This window comes from Aedes aegypti, chromosome 3 (assembly GCF_002204515.2).
Source record: "Aedes aegypti strain LVP_AGWG chromosome 3, AaegL5.0 Primary Assembly, whole genome shotgun sequence".
NCBI lineage: Eukaryota > Metazoa > Arthropoda > Insecta > Diptera > Culicidae > Aedes > Aedes aegypti.
This window is the reverse complement of record NC_035109.1, coordinates 59,323,695-59,346,698: the sequence shown is the minus strand read 5'-3', so window position 1 is coordinate 59,346,698 and position 23,004 is coordinate 59,323,695. Positions and strand designations below refer to the sequence as shown.

Genomic DNA, 23,004 nt, shown 5'->3' with positions numbered 1-23,004 from the left:
GCCGTTGGTGTTCTGGTGGAAACCTCCATCGGCTCAATCAAATTAATCGTGGCATACTGCCCGGAGCAAACAACCATCAACGAAACGGGACATCGGCGGCCTTACAACAAGACCTTATCATCCTGACTCGACGGCAGGGGAAGTTCATCCTGGCTGACGAACTGACCGCAAGGCACGAGGTATGGGTGAACTCCCGGCGGAACAGAAATGGTCTCATCCTACAACAGGACCTGGAAGAAGCCCACTACATTATCCTGAGCCCGGATACCCCCACCCGCCTGAGCCGGTCCGGGGCCTACTCTACCATTGATGCCTTCCTGACCAATATGGACGGCAACATCTCCCAGCCGGTCATTCATCAGGACGTTAGCTTGAACCACTACCCGGTGGTGGCCGAAGTTGATTTCCTGGTCAACCGGCATCGAGTTACCCGGCACAACTACCACCGTGTCGACTGGGATCGATTGCAGCGGTGTGTCGTCGCCAATATCGTTGAGGCTCCCCTGCCGTCCATTGAAGACTCCGATCGACAGCTGCAAAGCATCGAAGAGGCCATCTCCGTGGCGCGAGAGCAGCACGTACCAAAAACTGGTCAGCATTGGCGTAGGAACAGGGGGGGTGCAGGGGGGCTTGCCCCCCCACAATCAAGAGGCCCCCCCCCCAGAATTTTGGATGATAATAAAAAAAATAACATAAAACAAAATTTTTTGAAATTTTGTTGAAATTTTCAACAAATGTGTCGCAAAATTTATCAAAAAAATCTTTTCGATACTCTCCTTAGAATTTTGTATAATCAAATTTTCCAAAAAATATTGAAGAGTGACTTCAGAACTATTTTAAATCTATTGGAAATTAGTCAAATAATGATGTACCTAAAAAATATTTACTTAATCTTTGAAAAGTTCAGTTTTCCTCACAATTCCTCCAAAAAATCATTGATTCTGTCAAATCTAATACTGAGATATTTTGCTGAAAGTTCTACAAGAAATTATTCTGTAAATTTCTTCAGATAGTTTTCCCAAAAATTATATGCCAAATTCTTCCGCGAAGTTTATTAAAAGTCCTTAAGAAATATTTCCAAAATACATCATGAATTGGAATCTATGACATTTGGTCGAATGACATTTAGTCGAACGACGTTTGGTCGAATGACATTTAGTCGAAAGTACATTTGGTCGAATGGACATTTCGTCGAATGGACATTTGGTCGAAAAGAATTTTATTGCTCATAGAAGCATATGATATTTTGTAAAAAGGATTTTTAGTCGAAAATTTTGTCGAATAGCGATTTTTCAGTTTATTTTACAGAGTGTAGTTTTGACGATAAAACTCAGCGATAGAATCATTGGAAAAGGTGACGGTCTGTATAGTCCTATTACTAGAGGTTGCATATGCTGGTACAACATGATAGACTGCAAGAAACCTGCATTGGTATACCAATACACCAATGCAGGTTAGACAAACTGGCTTTAAGACATTTGGTCGAAAGACATTTGGTCGAATTACGTTTGGTCGAATGACATTTAGTCGAAAGTACATTTGGTCGATTGGACATTTGGTCGAATGGACGTTTGGTCGAATGACTTTAGAAAATTTCGTCGAAACTTTATTTAGTAATGGTTGATTGAAAAATCGATTAATTCAGCGGAACCAAAATCAAGCTAGAATTTTTGCTCAATGGATGATCTTAAGTTTATTTTGGGCAAACATATTTTTCATCTGAAGTCAAACACGAATATTTATACATGATAAATATTACCTACGCTTTGCAACATCTAACCTGCATTGGTGTATTGGTATACCAATGCAGGTTTCTTGCAGTCTATCATGTTGTACCAGCATATGCAACCTCTAGTAATAGGACTATACAGACCGTCACCTTTTCCAATGATTCTATCGCTGAGTTTTATCGTCAAAACTACACTCTGTAAAATAAACTGAAAAATCGCTATTCGACAAAATTTTCGACTAAAAATCCTTTTTACAAAATATCATATGCTTCTATGAGCAATAAAATTCTTTTCGACCAAATGTCCATTCGACGAAATGTCCATTCGACCAAATGTACTTTCGACTAAATGTCATTCGACCAAACGTCGTTCGACTAAATGTCATTCGACCAAATGTCATAGATTCAGACAAACTTCAATGCTTCAATATGCGACATACATGGGCATAACTTGATGTCATTTTTCTCATTCAAGCTTATTCTGTGGGTCGGATAAATCACGACAAGCTGATATCAAATGAAGGCAAATCAACTTGTTACATAGGTCAACTCGTCTTACCTCACACAATACACAGGATTAGCACAATTCTCTTGTTTGATTATTTTCGATTGAACCAATTATCAACTTATTATCAATTGAATCCATCGACACCGTTTTCAAATCCACGTGTTTACCCAAGAAATGTAATGTAGCTTGAAGTCACAATCATAACAATTAGTAGGAAAACGAATTATATAGGTAATACTTTTAGTTCAATTCGTCAAAATCGTTGGAAATATAATTGTTATAAAAGTGCATTATATGCAGACAATTCAAGATGACGCAATTTTTCAATGTACATCTGTATCAGTCCTGGTTCCCAAATTTCAAATTCTTATCCTAAGTCACATTGCCATTAGATAAATATCAGCAGTTTTATGTAAAGAACGATGACATTTTGATGGAATAATAAATTCAACAATGTTTAATATTTCAATAACTGCACGACACAAACATTTAGGAGGTTTTTTTTTGACAAAGAATCATGATATTTTGAAAGAATAATAAACTCAACATAATGATTCAAAGTTGAGCATAAATATTTTTGAACTTCTACAAAATTGGATGAAACAAAACGTCCCGTTTTCAAATTCAAAAAGGCTGCAGAATAATAACATTATCAAGAATAATTTATCATATATAGACGCTAGTAGTATATGTTCTAGCGTCTATATATGAAATTTTTGTCTGGAAAATGTAATTATGCTATAGCCTTTAAGCATTCACGATGTTGCAAAGCGTAGGTAATATTTATCATGTATAAATATTCGTGTTTGACTTCAGATGAAAAATATGTTTGCCCAAAATAAACTTAAGATCATCCATTGAGCAAAAATTCTAGCTTGATTTTGGTTCCGCTGAATTAATCGATTTTTCAATCAACCATTACTAAATAAAGTTTCGACGAAATTTTCTAAAGTCATTCGACCAAACGTCCATTCGACCAAATGTCCAATCGACCAAATGTACTTTCGACTAAATGTCATTCGACCAAACGTAATTCGACCAAATGTCTTTCGACCAAATGTCTTAAAGCCCATGAATTGCGTCGAATCGGCTTTAGGACATTTCGTCGAATGACATTTGGTCGAATGACGTTTGGTCGAATGACGTTTGGTCGAAAGTACATTTGGTCGAAGGGACGTTTGGTCGAATGGACATTTGGTTGAATTGCTTTGGAACACTTATTTTGGTTGAATGATGTTTAGTTGAACGAAAATTTGATGGAAAGCTAATTTTCAAATGGTTTATTGAAAGATCATGTGGTAAAATTATTATTGTTCCAAAATTTACAAAGTCTGTAAGATAACGTAGTGTTTTCAATAATCTGAATCATTAAGTGTTGTTGAATTAAAAATAAGACATTTTATGTACTCTGGGTTTTGAATTTCATTCATCTTTTTATTTGTAATTTGAAGTTATGCCAAAATCAAGGATATCGATGATAATTCAAAAGAACTTTTTCAAAGTTGTTTTTTTCTTTGTAATTTGACTGAAATATTTAGTTCAAGTGAAGAATTCAAGAATTTATTATTCTTTGCAAATATCATCATTCTTTAAGTTTAAGTTATTTTATTACTCAACGATTTGAACATAATATTTTTGTTATTTATTATTCTTTTAAAATGTCATCGTTTTCGTGATGAACTGCTGATCTTCATCTAATGAAAGCGTTCGGAGAGAGTGTTCGGGATCTTTCTTTGGATTGCGGGTCTTGCAGTTAACGAACGTGGGTAAGATTTTTGAATGCGGAAATCAGAATAAAGATGGCAGCAAAAATATGCTTTAAGGAAAACTTTTATGGCGAAGTGAATGTTAGGTGTCGGTAACTGTAGTTATGGCCAATTGTCTTATTGTGACTTCCAGCTTAATAACATTCTTCAAGCAAGCATATGACTTTGCTAACAGTGTTGATGACCTCGGGTGAATAACAGAGTTTGCAGCAGAAGCTTTGAGTTATTAAAAATGAAAACTATGTATCAGGTAAGAGAAGAGGAGTTGACAGATATTTAAATTCATATATAAATTCGGACACTATTGTTTCCACGAAATATCGGTTGTACCAAATATTATATGCTTTCTGTTGCAACTCAACCTTTTCGACCAAATGTCCATTCGACGAAATGTCCGTTCGACCAAATGTACTTTCGCCCAAACGTCATTCGACTAAATGTCATTCGACCAAATGTCTTTCGACCAAATGTCTTAGATTCCGTCGTTTTTGCATTGTAACATTGTTGCAGTTTCATTACATTTACGGCTGATAACATTCGTTCGTACATATGTAGAAGTTAATATTTGCGTTCTCAATTTGCCCTGTGAGCAAAATGAATAAAATTGGAAGATGGCGGGTTCGTATCTCATTGGAATTTGAAATTATACTTTACAACTGCCAAGATTTTTGAAAATATTAGGGCAAATGTTCCGTAATTTAAGCTTTCCAATGGAAACTATTTGAAAACAATTATTCTGTGTTTTGTAGAAGGTGAAACAAAGAGAACATAACAAAGAGAGATATGAAACAAAGTAATTGATACTCTAATTAGTAGAATAGTAGACTCTCTCCCAATTGGGATGTAATGACATCATGGCAAAAGAGGAAAAGGATGAAATCGTTATTGATATTTGTTCTATGGACATGGATTCTGTGGCGTTATCACTTTGTGCATATAATAAAATTTAAATTTAAATTGGCTGCAAGGAATTGATCCGAGCAGTAATAGTAGTCATCATGCTGAAAGGAACTCTTCTGAAATTGTTCCTACTAGGTTTGACCGGCAAGATCCTGAAGGTTTTTTGTCATCTTCCAGAAAAGTACCACGTGGTACCCCATTCGGTAAGTAATTTTTGATACCAAATCTTCACTGGCTTGATTTCTCTTTCCAATTTTGTTGGCATTCATCGTAACAGGACACTTGGTTCGGCGCCTATGCGTACTGTAAAACCATCGGCATGAACCTGGCGACAATCAACTCGACTGAGGAGCAAAAGCAGATCGTTAAAACCATAAAAGATTCCTCAGTTTACAGCCCGAAACATGATGCCAATTTGATGGTCTGGATCGATGCCACCCGGGTTTCCAAACAGTCCAAAGTGCAATGGTTCCGAGAAGCCAAACCACTGGTGTACAGCAATTGGGGTGGACCGGAACCGGACGATACCATGGATTGCGTTCACATGTGGAACAATCCTAGTTTTGGATTGGCGTTCGTGTGGAAAATCGGTACCTGTTCCTACAAAATGCCTTTTGTGTGCGAAACTAGCACAAGTGATACGGATTGCATTCAAACATTTTAGGTTTCTAATATATTTGGAGAATATTCAAATCGATGGCAACATTATGATCTACTCATGAAAAAAAACTCTGAAAACATATGTGTTCTTATAAATAATAACGAATTAAAAATAATGCAAATCAATAAAAAAAGTGTATTATTTAACAATGAACATCGGTCATTTCAGTACTGAATCAGTATAAAACCTGAATCCAAACTCAAAAGAGATCCAAACTTTTTTGTTTATCGTAATGATCGACTGGAGCAATGAAAACCAAACCAAAAGCTCGCTTGGTGATAGGATGTGACAGAATGAGGCTGTTTGACCTCCAAAAGACACCAGGTGCAATAAGTTTGCATGTTCCTATTTATTTTGCCCCCCGGAACAAGAGCAAGCAATAACCCTTAACCACTTGCACACGACCGGAAACACAATCATTTCAATAAAATGAAATTGTAAACTTTCCGAATCATCATTACCGGAACGTGTGTGTGAAAGTTCTTATCTCAAACAGTCGGTTGTCTGTTTGTTGGCAGATATCTACCTCCTCGGGCTTCTCATGCTGATTATGTTGGTTCTTTCAGTGGACATCACAGACGGCGGAGACAGATAAAAAAGACCTCGCAGAAAAATCGTAGGTAGTTACCAGTACAGTATGGTCCACTAAAAATGAGAAAACTTTTTGAAAAGTAAACTTCTTGTTAGGTAGGTAACTTTATTGAACACCGGCTCATGGTTTTTGAGAAAAACAAAGCCGCATGAATTTATGATTCCAAATCCTCTCTCGTCAAGGGAATGAAAAATAGCTGAAAGGAAAAGAATGAGCGATTCTCCATTTTGTCATACGGCCATCATGAGCGAGAAATGTTTGAATATCAATTTATTTATTTTCTAATTCGTTTTCTCGTATATAGCAAAATACAATACTTTTGTAAGCCATCAAAAAATTACTTTTGTGCATCGATTTATGAACTTTGTCGATAAGTATTATGTAACACATGAATTTTGGGTTTTGTGGCATATTTACCAAATACATTACCATACAATATAGTAAACTTGCATGCAAGTTGGCTGAAATAGACAAAATTTGCGTTTTCAACTGCCAATATCTTAAAATTTTGACGTGCTATGATAATTTTTGAAAACGACTATGGATTCAGCAACCCTTTATTAAGTAAAAAGTGGTATTCCGGAGCTTGCGACAATAAGGCGGGCCGCAGTGTTATACAATAAATTCAATTTGTAATTTGTTTCTATTTTCCATATAATACTACCGTACAACAAGGTATGATGATTCTCGCATTTTCTACGCTTCACACTGTAGACACGGCGAACAAGTGACTAATAACAGTAAAATAAAAGCAAATCTTTTCCAAACGAGCACGGAATTATTAGCCGCAAGGCAAATTACCCCGTTTTCGGTGATCGTTTCACTCTCGCACGACCATTAGATGTGTTGTGTGCGGTAGCCTACCATCATCATGGAAACGATGCTCCAGCTATGAGGGCATCCTCCGGTGGATCCTTCACCTCCCACCTCCGAATTCCTTCGGAGCCTGAGGGAAAGCGAACATGGTGAAAATTAGCAAACACCCATATTCACTTGGCACCCCCGCCCACGTAGATGCTGCGAGGACGATCCGGAAGCCACCACAAAAGAGTGTGTTGGTGTTTTAAAATGTAATGGGAAATACACGCGAACGGGTTGTAGAATCGTAGTCTAACACTCGGATATTGGAAGTGGAGTGCTGTCATGGTACTGTTTACATAGCAGAATAGTACTCGATACATGAGGGATTATAGACTGGTTGGTGATGGGGAACATTTTGAAATTGGTGTGTGTTGATATTGAATCAATGAAATGTGTAATTTGATTGAAATTTGCACTTTGTGATCGGTTTTCTTTTCATCGGTTTTCTTTTCCCAACCTTGACATTCATGGAAGTAACATTGTCACTTAGTAATATCAAATTTTGATATGGACATCTAAAAGTGATATTAAAAGTGATTGATACATGGATTGATGTAAGAGATAAAAGATCTGAACATGATATATACAATTTAGTCCAGGAATACCATAAGCATATCAAATTTAGCTTTTGTAAGATCTGAACAATATCCGTGAGCTATTCTGCTAACATCAAATTTTGCTATGGCTCAGAAGTTTCAGGAATGAAGCCTTTTGTTTTGTTTGTTGTGAATTGAAAAATGAAAATTGTGCGGAAACAAGAATCGTTATTCTAGCACTTTAAAGCTTCTTTCCGTTGTTTGGAGGGTAACATCCGAATCCCAAGTGGCCTGTTCTACACCCGGAATTCATTGGTGAGTAAAATATATTGTATTATTGAGTTGAAACTAAACTCTAACGGGACAACATTTCGTTCCTTCCAGAGTGAGTTGTTGCAGTAATCCAAAAATGGAACCATCAAACCTGGATGTCCCCGCACTGAGACAGCAAGAAATTAGAACGGCAAAAGCGGTAATGGATAAACCGAAAAAGGAATTACGTGTACGGCAACATATCGAAAATATCGAAACTTTCCAGTTTATTATGGTAATAATGTAAATAAATATGCATAAAAATTATTTAACTCATCTTTCATTGTTCAATCACAAGAGGGGTAAATCTTGGGTTAAATACTATATCGCACAGTAAAATGACAATTACATATACAGTATTAATTTCAATTCGAATTATATGGGTCAAACCATTCTCTACCTGTTTGGTGTACAGTAGATTGATCAAAAAATGGATGGTATTTGAACCGTTCGACAAATTGTAATGTAAAAATTTTGTTCGACAAAATCGGCGTTTTTAAATGGTAACATAACTTAACCGCCTATTCCCCACATGGTAGTTTGCTCAATTACAATTTGTCAAACTGTAAAAACCGTTCACGGTACGGTTGGTTTATTGTTATTTTAAATGTTATACAGAATTATTTTGATACTGTCGTAAATTGTTGTGGATTGAATGGGAAGCAGTAGAAGTATTGTTTATAATTATGCGGGTTATGCCAAACAAAACAATGTCTCGATTTGATGGTCGCTCTGCTCGGGGGCAATAATTCCACGTCATATAATTTGGTTCTTAGATGCTTCTCTCCATCCTATGCTGCGTCTAATTAGTAGGTATTAGACAAATTTTGCAGTATCTGGTCTGGCCATTACACCTACTACGCTTCACATCTTCTTGTATCTGCAGGATCGGAAGTGAACACCATCATCGCAGGGCGTCAGTACCGTACGTTGTTAACGACGTAGAGTTTTGAACCAAGTTGTGACATTACCGGGTACTGGTCAGAGTCAATGTTAGCTTCTTGATTGGTCCTGACGTCGATAATGTCGAAAAAGTGTCATTCAACAATTTAAATTGCTCTAGGTGTACCGGTATCGGTGTTAGAAGTACGTGTTACAAATGGACATATTCTTGGGGATGGAAAGGAAGTAGTCCGTTTCCGTTCCTCAACTATTGGGCGCTAAACTATCCAATCGTTCCAATCTCCTATGGCTATCTTGACGTTCTGGCTAAGGCAGCGATTGTATTCACGTTCCAACTGTGCATCAAATGCATCCGGCATTTAGCTTAAATTTGTTTTTCCAGTGTCAATAATTCTAGAATTAGCATAAAAATGCGATTTAATATCCAAAGATTGTATCTGTACGTTTTCCCGCTCTGTGATCTTGCACTCTGCGCAGTCTGCCAGTGGTTTGCTCTTGCAAGTTGAGTCTGCTTGTTCATCTTCCTCCGCATCTCTGTCTCCTTCCGTTATTCATTCTCTTCTTCCCTTTTCGCTTCCTTCTCCCGGCGTCGGAGGTTGTCACCAATACTAGTTGGGGAGACGTCCAAACTGATGGTGTCCCGACTACCGGTGGCTATCGCAGGGGAGATCTTCGTCTTCTTTCTTCGTCAGGCTGACTCGACTGCCAAGGTCGGTCAAACGATTCCGGTTGGGGTTGACTTCCGGTTCATTGGCGTCCGACGACCCGATGTCAGGCACTGCACTCTGCCTCTCATTTTGCTTGTTTTCCCGCCAAGTTCTCTGCAAAAAAGAAGTTATCTAAACTACCATATTGTTCCCAGGGTGATGCAAATCGAAATCATCCCGGTGTTCACACATACTGCCTCCGACGATATTGTTCTGTATGCGCTTGCTACTCTCATCGCCATGAGTCGGAACGTGCTGTTGAGCTTGTCTCGATTACACTTGGTTTGCAGTGCTCCACCCCATACCGGAACACCGTACCGATGATGATACGCTAGCCAGAAGACGCCTCCTACTGCTTTTTGGGCCACGAGCGTTCGGCATGATTCTTGTAAGGTAGCATTTGCCGCCTTCTCACATGCATAGTCGACGTGACTATTGAAGTTTAGCCGATCGTCTATCATCACGCCCAGATGTCTGAGCGACCCCCGACGGTAATCTCAGCGTGTTGAACCGCTTTGTGATTGATGACTAGTAGCACCTTTTTTGGTGGGCTATCTTCATCTTGATGCCATTCCTCTAGTTCTCGACCGTGCCCATTGCCTCCGTGGCTAGCATTTCCGCTTCCTCCAGCGTTTCGCCTATTACTATTAAGACAACGTCTCCAGCAGAGCCGACTATCTCCACTCCCATGGGTTACTCCAATGATAGGACCCCGACGTACATCCCATTCCACAGCGTCGGACCCAGTATGGACCCTTGCGGAAATCCCGCCGTTACTCTTAACTCTTTTCGGCCAGCGTCGGTTGCATCAACATCCGATTCTCGAAGCAGCTCTGTAGAATCCGACACAAGTACCTCAAGAACCCGTATATCATGCAGCACTGTGGCGATAGCCTCCCAACTGCTAGCTATTGAACGCGTTCTTAACGTCAATCGCAACTACGGCACAGTAACGAATTCCTCTACGTTTTTGCTTCGATGCCTTCTCGGCACTCTTCAGGAAGGTCCGAATTGCATCTACCATCGGCTTTTTCCTTCCAGAATCTAAACTGCCTTTCTGATAGTCCATGCTCGTTTCCGGACATTTAGGCACCCTGTTTAGGATGACCCGTTCCAAGAGTTTGCCTAGTATATCCGGCAAGCATATAGGCCTGTATGATGATGGATCACCGGGTGGTTTTCCTGGCTTCAGTAGCAGAACCAGATCTTTCATATATCTGGGAAGTGGCTTTCATCCAGGAAGTTCTGCATCATCTTCCGGAACATATCTGGTAAGGCTAGGAACGCCGCTTTAAGTGCCACATTCGGTTTTCCATCTGGTACGGAAGCCTTTCTCACCTTCAATGCTTTCGCCGCTGCTACAATCTCGTCATTAGAGACCTGACGATCTTCGGCATTTGTTCCTTCCTCGTCGACATACGGTGTGGGTGGCCACGGTGTCAGATCATGCGTTGGGAAGAGACCCTCGACAATAACCCTCAGCTTTTCAGCACACGTTTCAACCGGCATTAATGGACCGTTGACTTTCGCCATGAGCTCTTGATACTCGTCTCCGAAGGGTTAGCGTCAGTTGCTCGGCACTGCTCCTTGTAGAACTCGTACTTGCTCAGCGTTATCTCGCTTTTGAAAGCAGCTCTGGCTGCTTGGAATACGACCTTTCGCTCTTCTCAGATTTCTACGCTCCTTGCTCTCTGCCAACGTCTCCTGGCTTTAAGATAAGTAGCGCGGAGGGCGTTGAGTGCCTCCTTCCACCAGTACGTGGGACGTCGATCGTTGCGGGGCTCCCTGTTTTCGTGGCATCGTTGAATCACATGCCATTGTCATCGCTGTTGTCAGCTCTACCGCATCCAAGTTGAGGGCATCGCTGTCAGTACGAAGTGCCTCAACTAAAAGATCTCTGTCAAAAGCTTTTATCTTCCACTGCCAGTTGTAAATTGTGTTCCTCTTCTCTGCCGCAGTGTTCCGCTGGCCAATCCTCTATTGTAACGCCTGGTGATCGCTATGGGTGCACTCTTCGCTTACCCTCCATTTCATGTTGCTCGCCAGTGATGGGCTTGAAAACGTTAGGTCGCTGATCGACTCCAGTCCGTTTTTCCGAAATTTGCTAACGGTGCTTTCGTTTTACATTCGTATGTCTAGCTTTGCTAGAGCCTCCAGTAGGTTGTTACCTCTGGCATTGGTTGTCCTGCTACCCCACTCCACGGCCCATGCATTGAAGTCACCTCCAATCAGCACTAGTTTTCGACCAACCAGCTCGTCGGTCAACTCCTCGAACATCCGACTAAATTCTTCGAGCGTCCATCTTGGAGGCGCTTAGCCGCTGCGCCTGTGTTATCCGCCACCCAATTGGCGTTATTGAGTGGTACTCGATACGGTTCAGTTATTCAGCTTCAACAGTTGATGTGCGGTATCGCAGTGATTCAGGTTGATCTGCGTTACCTCCGTTACTGTTATGCTGTGGTTCACACAGCAGTTGGCCTTTTGGTTCACACAGCAGTTAAAGCTGCCCGTCGAATAGGTGTTTCCTTCTTTCAGTGAGCAGAACAAGCACCTTGATCGATTATTGCAGTCTTTCTTAAAGTGACTTCTTTCTTCAGATTTTCTGCACATTTCGGTTCCGTCCGGACCTTTACAACTCGCCGCCGGATATCCGAAGTCCATGCACTTGAAGCAACGAATTCTCCACCAGTTTGTTCGCCGTGTCAACTGCTAGACGAATCGTTGCTGACAGTGTGCCGTCGTACGACTTCCTCAGACGGATTGCCAAGGTCTCCTCTCCAAGGCTGCATTGCTTATGCAGCTCCTCACTCACCTCGTTCACGGTTGTTATCTCGTCCGCATACCTGCACTCAACAACTACTTCCTAAGTAAGTGCTCTTACGTCCGCCTCGTTCGCCAAAGATTTCGTTACTAAGTAGCTCTTGATATGGCAAGCTCTTGATCGCTGGGTCGCTCTTCAGCTTAAACAGCATCTCCCCTTCCTGGGTGCGTCGCGTTCTAACCATGTTTTCTCCTAGGTCCTAAAGGTTTTGATCATTCTTAACTTTTCGAAGGATATCTGCGTACGTTGTTTGGCCGTTTGTCTTAACAAGCATGGCATCCCCTTAAGACCACTCACGCTGTGGGCGTCTCTTCGCTTTCTTCTTCTCGTCATTTTTATTCTGCACCTTCTCTTTTCGTTTCTTTTTTTATCTTTGGCGTTGACGACGGTTTGCCATCCGTCATCATTTCCGTACTTTTCCAGCACACCTTTTCCTTGCTCGTTGCGCTGCTTTTTTGGAATTGTCTCACTTCTTCGTAGGTTTCTCCCCTGGTACCTTTGGAGTCCTAAGCTTGTCAGCCGCTGCTCGCTCGGTAACCTTTTTCTGTGCCTGTTCGACAAGCTCAGCTCTCATCCTCAGCGCTTTCTGCTCATTCATGGCAGCGTTGGCAGAGGATTTGATGCTCGTCAGCTTTTTTTTTTTTTACTTAATCATTTATTTGTTAGGCTCATGCGCCATTAGGCATTACGGAGCCGAGTTCTTTTGATTTTGAATACAAATTCATGGTGTTTTCTTAATTTTCTATGTTAGTTTTGGGGAACCGAAAAACTCGCGGTTTGGTCGAGGTTAGGGGTAACAATAATTTCAAGGAAGGGATAGGACAATGGGATCGTTCCGTTGACATTCAGTAGCTTTAAGTTGTGACGTGTTTGCTCTGCTGCTGGTCGAACGTTGAGTGGACAATGACAACCTGTAACGATACAAAAAAACGGGTTTCGAGGGGACACAAGGTGGACAAGTGGACCGACAAGAAAGGGGAGTTAAACAATGATGTTAGCTTGTTTCAAAAAATTGTACAAAATCTTCATGTACACAAGGTCAAGTTTACCCAACACATCCCTAATGTCTTCCTTTTCTGGTTTCCCTTGGGCCCTGAGGGTTGCACAAAAATCAGATCTGGCAAAACCGTATTCGGGGCATTCCCAAACTACGTGGTTGATATCTTGGTAACCTGCACCGCAGCTGCAGTGATTGCTATCTGTGAGCCCTATTCGATAGAAGTGAGAGCCTAGAGAGTAGTGATTGGACATAAGACGACACATTACCTTAATAAAGTCTCGGCTTAAGTCCAACCCCTTGAACCACGGCTTCTTCGATACCCGCGGGAGAATGGAATGTAACCACCTGCCCAATTCTCCGGCATCCCACTTTTGTTGCCAGCTGACCAATGCATGTTGACGAGCCATTGAAAAAAATTCATTGAAGGCGATTTGTCGATCATAAATATCGCCTTCCATAGCGCCCACCTTGGCAAGCGAGTCCGCTTTCTCATTGCCCGGAATCGAGCAATGCGAAGGGACCCAGGCCAAGGTGATAGTATATGATTCATTCGATAGAGCACTCAATGTAGATCGTATTTCACCGAGGAAATACGGAGAGTGCTTTACCGGCCTCATTGAACGAATAGCCTCTATGGAGCTAAGGCTATCCGTAAAAATGAAATATTGATCAGAGGGAAGAGAGGCAATTCGCTCTAATGCGTAATGTATAGCAGTTAATTCTGCGACATACACGGAACAAGGGTTCTGAAGTTTATATGCGGCGCTATGAAACTCGTTATATACACCAAATCCAGTGGAATCATTTGTTTTTGACCCGTCTGTGTAAAACCTTTTATCGCAGCTGGCGTGACCGAACTTGCTTGCAAAAATTTTTGGTATTTGCTCCGAACGAAGCAGATCTGGTATTCCACGGATATCTTGCTTCATGGTCAGATCAAAAACTACAGCGGAACTTGAGAAGTCAGGGAAGCAACCGTGATTGGGAAGATTCAAAGAAGGGTTAACCTCCAGAGTCATGTACACGTAGTACAATGTCATAAATCTTGTTTGAGGATTTCGTTCGATTAGCTTCTCAAAATTTTCAATTACCAACGGGTTTAACACTTCACAGCGGATGAGGAACCTTAACGACAATTCCACGAACCGATCTGATAAAGGCAGTATTCCTGCTAATAACTCTAAGCTCATGGTATGAGTCGAGTTCATACAGCCTAAAGCGATCCGAAGACAGCGATACTGAATACGCTGGAGCTTCAGAATGTGTGTTTTCGCGGCGGATTGGAAGCAAAAACTACCGTATTCAAGAACCGACAAAATCGTGGTGCGATATAGCTTTATCAGATCATCCGGGTGGGCTCCCCACCATGTTCCTGTGAGTGTACGCATGAAGTTGATTCGTTGTTGACACTTCTGATACAGATATCTTATTTGTTTTCCCCAGGTGCATTTAGAATCAAACCAGACCCCTAAATACATATGTGATAAACCTTGAGAGAGTTCCTTACCCATGAATTGAAGCTCTAGATCCGCAGGATTACGCTTCCTAGAAAAGACAACTAACTCAGTTTTCTCCGGAGAGAATTCGATACCCAGCTTTACAGCCCATGCGGACAAATTGTCCAGAGTATCTTGCAACGGTCCTTGCAAATCGTCCGCCTCTGGTCCTGTGACAGAAACAACGGCGTCATCCGCAAGCTGTCTTAACGAGCAATTTCTCATGAGACAATCATCAATATCTCTTACGTAAAAATTGTAAAGAAGAGGACTTAAACACGAGCCCTGGGGGAGACCCATGTAACTTATTCGCAAAGTTGTCGAGTTTCCATGTGAGAAAAACATATGCTTCTCAGACAACAAATTATACAAGTAGTTGTTCAAAATCGAGGAAAGTCCACACTCGTGGAGTTTGTCTGAAAGGACATCTACGCAAACTGCATCAAAAGCCCCCTTAATATCCAAAAAGACTGAGCCCATTTGTTCTTTTTGAGCATAGGCCAGTTGAATTTCAGTAGAAAGCAACGCAAGACAATCGCTCGTTCCTTTGCCTCTGCGGAATCCAAATTGAGTATCTGAGAGAAGGCCATTCGATTCAACCCATTTGTCCAGCCGAAAGAGAATCATCTTCTCTAACAACTTTCGAAGACACGACAACATCGCAATAGGACGGTACGAGTTGTAGTCCGAAGCAGGCTTTCCTGGTTTTTGGATGGCAATAACTCTCACTTGTCTCCAATCATCCGGAACAATGTTGCTCTCCAAGAATGCATTGAATAAGTTCAACAAGCGCCTCTTTGCGACGTCTGGGAGGTTTTTGAGCAAGTTGAACTTAATCCTGTCCATACCTGGGGCAGAATTGTTACATGAAAGGAGAGCGAGTGAGAATTCTGCCATCGAAAAAGTTGAGTCCATTTCATTCCTTTCGTCTGGATAATCTCGTGTGATCGTTTGCACTTGGACAGAATCCGGGCAAACTTTCTTCGCGAAGTCGAATATCCATCGAGAAGAGCTTTCACGATCCTCATTTACCGATACCGCATTGCGCATTCTTCTTCCGACCGTCCAAAGAGTTCGCATCGACGTTTCCCGTGATAGACCATTAACAAAATTCCTCCAGTAACCGCGTTTCTTTGCTTTCACGAGGCTCTTGAACTTGCGGTCAAGAGAACAATACCGATCGTAGTTATCGCGCGTGCCACGTTTCCGATATTCTTTAAACGCATCTGATCTTTCGCGATAGACTCCGGTACATTCGCCATCCCACCACGGGGTGGGCGGCCGACGTCGTACTGAAGATCCTGGAACCGGTTTACGCTGAGCTTGAAGAGCACTGTTTATAATCAACGCGGATAAGAATTGATATTCTTCCAGCGGAGGAAGTATCTCGACCGATTGCTCACCTACGGAGATCGCTTCAGCATATTTTCCCCAGTCGATATGCTTCGTGAGGTCATACGCTACGTCGATCAGGTGTGTTCGACACGAATTATTGGTAACTGAAATTTTGATAGGCAGGTGATCACTACCGTGGGGATCCTGAATTACTTTCCACATGCAATCCAATGATAATGAATTCGAACAGATTGAGAGGTCTAACATACTAGGGGGATCTGGAGGTTTTATTCGTGTTGCTTCCCCAGTGTTCAAAATGGTCAGATTGAAGTAGTCGCAAAGATCATATATTAAGGTTGCGCGATTGTCGTCCCTCGGTGACCCCCAGGCTGTACCGTGAGAATTAAAATCTCCTAGGACCAACCATGGCGCAGGCATAGCTTCGCATATTGCCGCTAAATCTCTGCGAGACATTGTAGCGTTTGGCGGTATGTACACACTGGCTATGCTGAGGCTTTTACCTCGGGCTGTAATATGACATGCAACTACTTCAATGCCTGTCATCAAGGGGAAATCGATTCTATAAAAGGAGTGATGCTTGCTAATCCCTAAGAGCACCCCTCCATATCCATCCCCTCGATCCAGACGAATAATATTAAAATCGTGGAAAGAGATATTTTTATCAGAAGTGAGCCATGTTTCACAGAGAGCAAATATGTCGCAGCGAGTGCTGTGTACTAAAAATTTGAACGCCTCCATATTTTTTAAAAGACTTCTACAATTCCACTGTAGTACTTCGATCATATCTCCGACCTCATTGACCATATTAGCCATCGAAAGATACAAACGAGTCAAGAATCGGCCACTTTGAAGCTATTTGCTTCAGAAAAGGTTTCACCAAGGAAAGTGCCATGTTGAGCAGGTTCCTCGTTTCGGGTGAGAATTGAAACATTTCGAAAATGAAATCCACTATCCCAGAAAGAGTCAGTTTTCCGGAAGCATTATTTTGCTCCTGCTGACGAATTGGTTGTTCTTCTGGGCAAAAAACTGGGACAACTGGGGTTTTAGAAGTTCCCGGAAGTGACGGAAATTCTCCAGCTGAAAACTTGAAGCCTGGAGGTGACCCCTTTTTGGTGATTCCGCCATTTCTTGATTTTGTCAAAGGCTTTGAAGAAGCGTTTTGATCAACAGGGACGTTCTGAGAAGCCTGTTGCTTCAAGCGCCGTTTTGTAACAGCACGCTTCCTTTTCGTCCCTGTCTCAATTATTGTATACTCTTTTCCATCCTCAGAGTCAGAGCATTGATCGTTATCCGGCAGGGATGCGAAGATATTGTTGCTTTGAAAGGTATGGGCCGATGGAGCAACAGTCGGAGCGATCTTTTTCAGCATGTCTGCATAAGAACGCCTGGACCGCTGTTTCAGAGAGTTTATGGTATGTTTCTCCCGCTCTATGTACTTCGGGCATGCACTGAGTTCGTGAGGAGCTTGGCCGCAAGAGGTACATTTTGGCTCCATATTGCAGGAACCTTCGGCATGTTGTTCGCCACACTTACTACAACGTGGTTTGTTGCTGCAGTAAGGTGCAGTGTGGCCCAACTGCCGGCACTTTTCACAGTGCATAACCGTCGGTACATAGAGACGAACAGGTAACCGTAGACGCCCAATCACGAGGACGCTTGGTAAGGCCGACCCGGAGAAGATTACACGGAACGAATTTGACGGCTGTTTTGAGCCATCAGGCAACACTTTGTTCATTTGATTGGCATCAAGAACAGGAGCCAGCGGAACGGCACGATTTTTAAACCCACCAGCTCCCGACATGATGTCTGCGCGAGTCAAATTGTGCTCCGTGACCACTCCATAACATTCGACATCGCGACTGGGAATGTAGACTCTGTACTCCATCAAAAAGAGCTCAAAGGCAGCAATTTTGTTCGCTTGGTCGCGATCACTGACTGTGACACGCAACTTATCACGGCTGGGTGAATCTATCTCGAGGATACCTCGAAACGATTTTGCCAGATCCCTTTCAATTTGGAGTTTGTTCAACGGTTTTCCATTCGCTTTGGGCCGAAAGAAAACCAGAAAGGGACCCTTAGATCCGGGTGGGTAAGCTTTATGGCGGGGGGGTGCCGGGTTCGATGAGGAACCAGAGGGGGAAAACGCATGGGATTGGCTTGAACTGCCAAGCAGACCAGAATGTGTAACCGTTTGCTTTTGAGACGAATGCGGTGAGTCTCCTGACAATGCAGTACCTGAGTGTACTGAAGGCACAGCTGAAGGAGATAAAGGAGGAGAAGGAGTATCATCATCGATGGTCTCCATGGCCTCACTATGTTGGGTTTTTAGAATTTTATTCATCTGACCCAAAACTAACTCATCGTCAGAAGAGACTAAATATTCCGGCGTGCCCCCGCCAGTATCATTTGGTTCCATTGCGGAGCAATTTTTGCTCTACCGCAAAGGAAGATCAACACAGCGCTAATGAGCGAATTAACTTCACTTAATTTAATCACACTATTGTCAAAGGAATTAAATAATAACCAACTCACATACTACAACTAGTTTGGCGAGAAATTCCTAATAGTGTAAAAAAATAAAAAACGAAAAAAAAATATTTACAAAAAAAAAAAATATTTACAAAAAAAAAATATTAACGAGAAAAAAGAAAAAAAAAATAACGAAAAAATATTAACAAAAAATATATTTTCAAATAAAAAACATATATTCACAAAAAAAAAAATGAGGCGGAAAAAAATAATTGAGCAATAAAGCACTCCGAGACCACTGTGTCACACGGTGTGTGAATATTACTCCAAAAAAATGTTTTGAAAAAAATATCAAAAATTTGCCAATTAATTGAGCGGAAGAGCACTTCGAGACCACTGTGAGAATATCACTCTAACAACGGGGACTAACAGCGACCAAGTAATGCGGATGGTATGAAACTGGGGAGGAACAATACCTACAATCTCCTTTCTGCTGCTCTAGCTACGAGGACAGATGTACCGGCGTGGTCCAATCTATTTCTGCAGCTTGTTTTGATGCGATGAAACGATGACGCCGATCGCTTTTGTTCTGCCACGTGGTGCGAATTAGATGATGCCTTTTGTGGTATTATCACCACCGATTGATGCTGGTGGTGATCGTCAAGTTAAAGATGTTCAGTCTACCAATCTGGGCTCGGCCAATGGTAGCTGCTCCTTGTGCGGGTGCACTATCGGCGGTATGCTTTCCGATCGTAGCCAGGAAAAAACCCATATACTTGGGAAAAACACTGGTGAACTTCGGTTTCGGTATATCACTGCGCGATAGTCGACTGACTCGGGCGAGCACTCAACAAGGAATGATGCTCGTCAGCTTGCTCTTGATCGCGGAATACATATTGTGCCGGTCCTTGACGAACTGGCCCTTCTTGAGTAGAGTTGTTGCTCGATTTCGGTGTGTACACTGGACTTTGAATCGCTAATCCTCCTTGTTGCCATTGTGTCTCACATTCCTTCGCGCTACTGCTATACATCGGTAGAATCTCCGTGGTATGCACTGGCAATCGTGACACCTTACCGCTTTTCTGGAACGCACTCGACTCGTGTTGTGTTGAACTTCATTGCATCGGCATTGTTTTGGAAATTCTCCATTCTAGTGGGTACCGTAATCCGGTGTAACATTGATCAGCGGGGCAACATTGATCGGTATGCCCTTCTCGTAAAAAATCCTTTACGTTACTGAGCTCCGACATGGCTGTCGTAACCGGCAGAACTCGCCGACGTGCCGGCCGAATTTCCGCTGTCGTCGGCCATACTGCGTCCTTCATGGCCAGCCAAACTCACATAAGCACCGGCCGAAACTTCCTCAGCCGAACTTTCGTCTCCGTGCGACATTTTGCGTCCGTCGCTGTCAGCTACATCCAAAAGACTACCACGAGTAATTTGTCTACAGTTCCTATGAACCCTGGATTCTCTCAATTTCTCTTCTTACACACTGACTGAGAGAGAGAGTGAAGCGGAGCTTTTCGTTTTCCAGAGTATGTCTACACATAATGACAAATTTCTTCTTCCACAGTGAGAACCTGTCAGACCGTTTTCAAGATCAAGTTTTGAAAAGGGACTATGAACATTTAATTGGAATGTCATGACATATTTTAATTTAATTGAAGTAATTTAAAGAACTAATGTTATCTCTTAATGCACTTCTCCTTACTACAATCACTCCCTCCTCTACTCTTGATGAAAATTCGTACATAGCATAAACGTAACAAAAAATAAACAATAATTTTGAAAATCTTTAAACTTATTCGAAATGTTGTGAATCTATTGAACAGACTCTAAATATAGATCGACACTGTCCAAAATTTAATTCTAATTCCTCTAATGAATACGCTATTCATAAGCGTAGTACGATGCTATTCATAAGTACTGTGCCAAGGATAGGTTAAAAAAAATGCTCAAGGAGTGATTTTGCTACCTTTCGGTATTTTCATCCTCGGAAAAAAATCAGACTACACAAAAAAATTAGTTCTTTAAACTCTAATTTGAAAATCATTGTTGTTTAACGAAAATTACTTACTGAGAGCTATGTGCCAGACAAGCCAAATTTGAGCTATCCAACGGAAGATCCGATTTGAGTCAAAAGAAGTTAAACTTGGGTTGATTTGTGACTTCGTGTACTTGAGACAAAGACGTCTGTGTCTCTGCTTGAGCTGTACGCAGCGTACGCAGCTGATATGTAGAGCCGATTTCGTAACGTAAATCATATGGAGCTATCACTTTATCTAAAATCTAAAATGTTCCGTTCAGTCATTCCGCAAGTAAATCCGCTCCTACTGGATTAGCTATTAAAATTGCTTTGAAGAAAAGTCATTTAAACGCTTTTCTTTACAAGTCCGTGCTTCGCTTATGGCTGGTACGCTGATCATAAGTACTGTGCAAAATTATAGGACATGAAACGATCAGGGAACGATTCCGCTACCGAAATTACTTAAGCTGTACGCTGCTGAGAAGTAAAGCTGATTTCATAACATCGGTAACGCCTGCCGCACAAATCAAATGGAGCTGTCACTTTTCCGTACAGAAAAATGTGCCGCTTAATTATTCCGTAAGTAAAAGTGACACTTCGCTCATACTGGATCAGCTGTAAAAATTACTTTGGTAAAAAAGATAAATTTTACTTGAGCGCTTTACGTTTCAGGTGCATACCACGCATTAAACTAGATTTCCATATAAATCAATTATCGTGTAATATTGAATTTTCCGTGCATTTGTTGGCCCATAGTGTACTCTGAGCTGAATGTGCATAACGCTTCATAACGTCTTATTCCCTGATCACCATCAAAGTGTCAAACACGATGTGCAAAACCAAAACAAACATTACCGATCACCGACCGTACGGATTATTCTACACTAGGTTTCCTTCCCGTTAGTTTGCAATTAAATAATAATTGCAACGGCCAGCGATGAAGACAACAAAACCAGTAAAGGATGTAATTAAGCGGATCTACCACAGTTCGAACATTCCTGCAGCAGAACTTCGAGGAAGAACACAAAATAGAAGGACAGCTTCTGCAGTTGGTCACAACGAATGCGAATCAAGAAGGGCCCAAGCATCGAAAGGTGGACACTATTCCAAAGATAGATGTAAACCACAGACAAACTATGTTTCTCGATTTCCTTCAGATAATTAAGTAAGTATCACATCGATTAGCTAAATACATCTTGTATTGTTCGTTTTTTTCATTTGCATTTGAAAACCAGCATTTGTACAAATTTTTATTCATACACATTGTACAACAGCATATCCTTGAACTTGCTCGGCAATTTAGTTTCTCGTTTGGATCTCGGTTTTGTATTTTGTGCCAGTGATTGCTGTACACATTCTGCACCTGAGTCATCTGATTTTCCTGCGAAAAAAAATAATGCAAACCCAAGTTTTGCCTTCATAATTTCATAAGAAAAGTAAATATACTTACTACACCTAACATCAGAGGTTTTGTTCTTCAGAAAATCCTCATTTTCCGCGTCGTCATCCATTTCTTCTGAAGAGTGTTCATCAGTTGTCGTAGGAATATTCTCGAAGCTATCAAAAACCTTCTTTGCATCTCCAATGTTCCTTGAATACATTACGCCTTGGTCGCTGCGGACAACGATCTTCGCACCGTCCCTAGCCGTAATAGTAAACTTTTCAGTGTCAAACCTAGGATCTGATTTGAATCGTTTGGTTTGAATCAAGACAACTCTATCGCCGACCTGTAAATCTGATTCCTTAGCTCCTCTTTTCATATCGGCGTACAGTTTGCTCTCATATTTTGTCAACGCATCTCTCTCTCTTATATCCTCCCGATCCAGCTGGATACTTGATTTTCTGTCCCACAAGCATGGGAATGTGCCTCGGTGCTTCCACCCGACTAACAGTTCGAAAGGTGTAACCCCAAACCGCGAAAGAGGTCGCACCTTATTGTGGGTATGGACATATTTTTCAAGCTCCAATCTCCAGTTCTTGTTATCCAATTTGGAGGCGGCTAAGATTTTCTTGATTCCCTGGTTTTGCCGCTCAATGGATCCATTACTTTGGGGACTCAATGGGATGGACTTCCTGATTGTTATTCCCCTATTCTCCCAAGTTCTAATAAACTTGTCGCTTTGAAATGGGGGCCCGTTGTCACTTTGTATGACTAACGGATACCCCCAAATCTTAAACACCTTGTTCAGTGCATCATTTGTAGATTCGGCATTGATGTTGCTTATCTCTACTACGTGTAGATACCGGGAATATATATCTACTATGACTAAGAACTCTCCGTTGCCGAATTCTTTATCGGTGTAGAAGTCTATTTGCAAAATTTCCCATGGGTTACGAGGAAGTTCTCTGCTCGTAAGTGGA

At 41.6% G+C, this 23,004-nt stretch overlaps 1 protein-coding gene and 1 long non-coding RNA gene across 2 annotated transcripts; one reads left to right on the top strand and one right to left on the bottom strand.

Moving 5' to 3' along the window:
- Nucleotides 1-4,950: 4,950 nt before the first annotated feature.
- Nucleotides 4,951-5,696, top strand: LOC5566558 (macrophage mannose receptor 1). Its single transcript, XM_001650901.3, has 2 exons — nt 4,951-5,106; nt 5,181-5,696. Exons 1-2 carry the CDS (start codon nt 5,002-5,004, stop codon nt 5,565-5,567), a joined length of 492 nt encoding a protein of 163 aa, XP_001650951.1. The 5' UTR covers nt 4,951-5,001; the 3' UTR covers nt 5,568-5,696.
- Nucleotides 5,697-21,820: 16,124 nt separating this feature from the next.
- LOC110678526 lies at nt 21,821-22,288 on the bottom strand. The gene is made up of 2 exons (XR_002501680.1): nt 22,094-22,288; nt 21,821-22,024 (listed from the first exon to the last, which is right to left on the bottom strand). It is a non-coding gene; the product is annotated as an uncharacterized LOC110678526 (long non-coding RNA).
- Between the last annotated feature and the right edge of the window lie 716 nt (nt 22,289-23,004).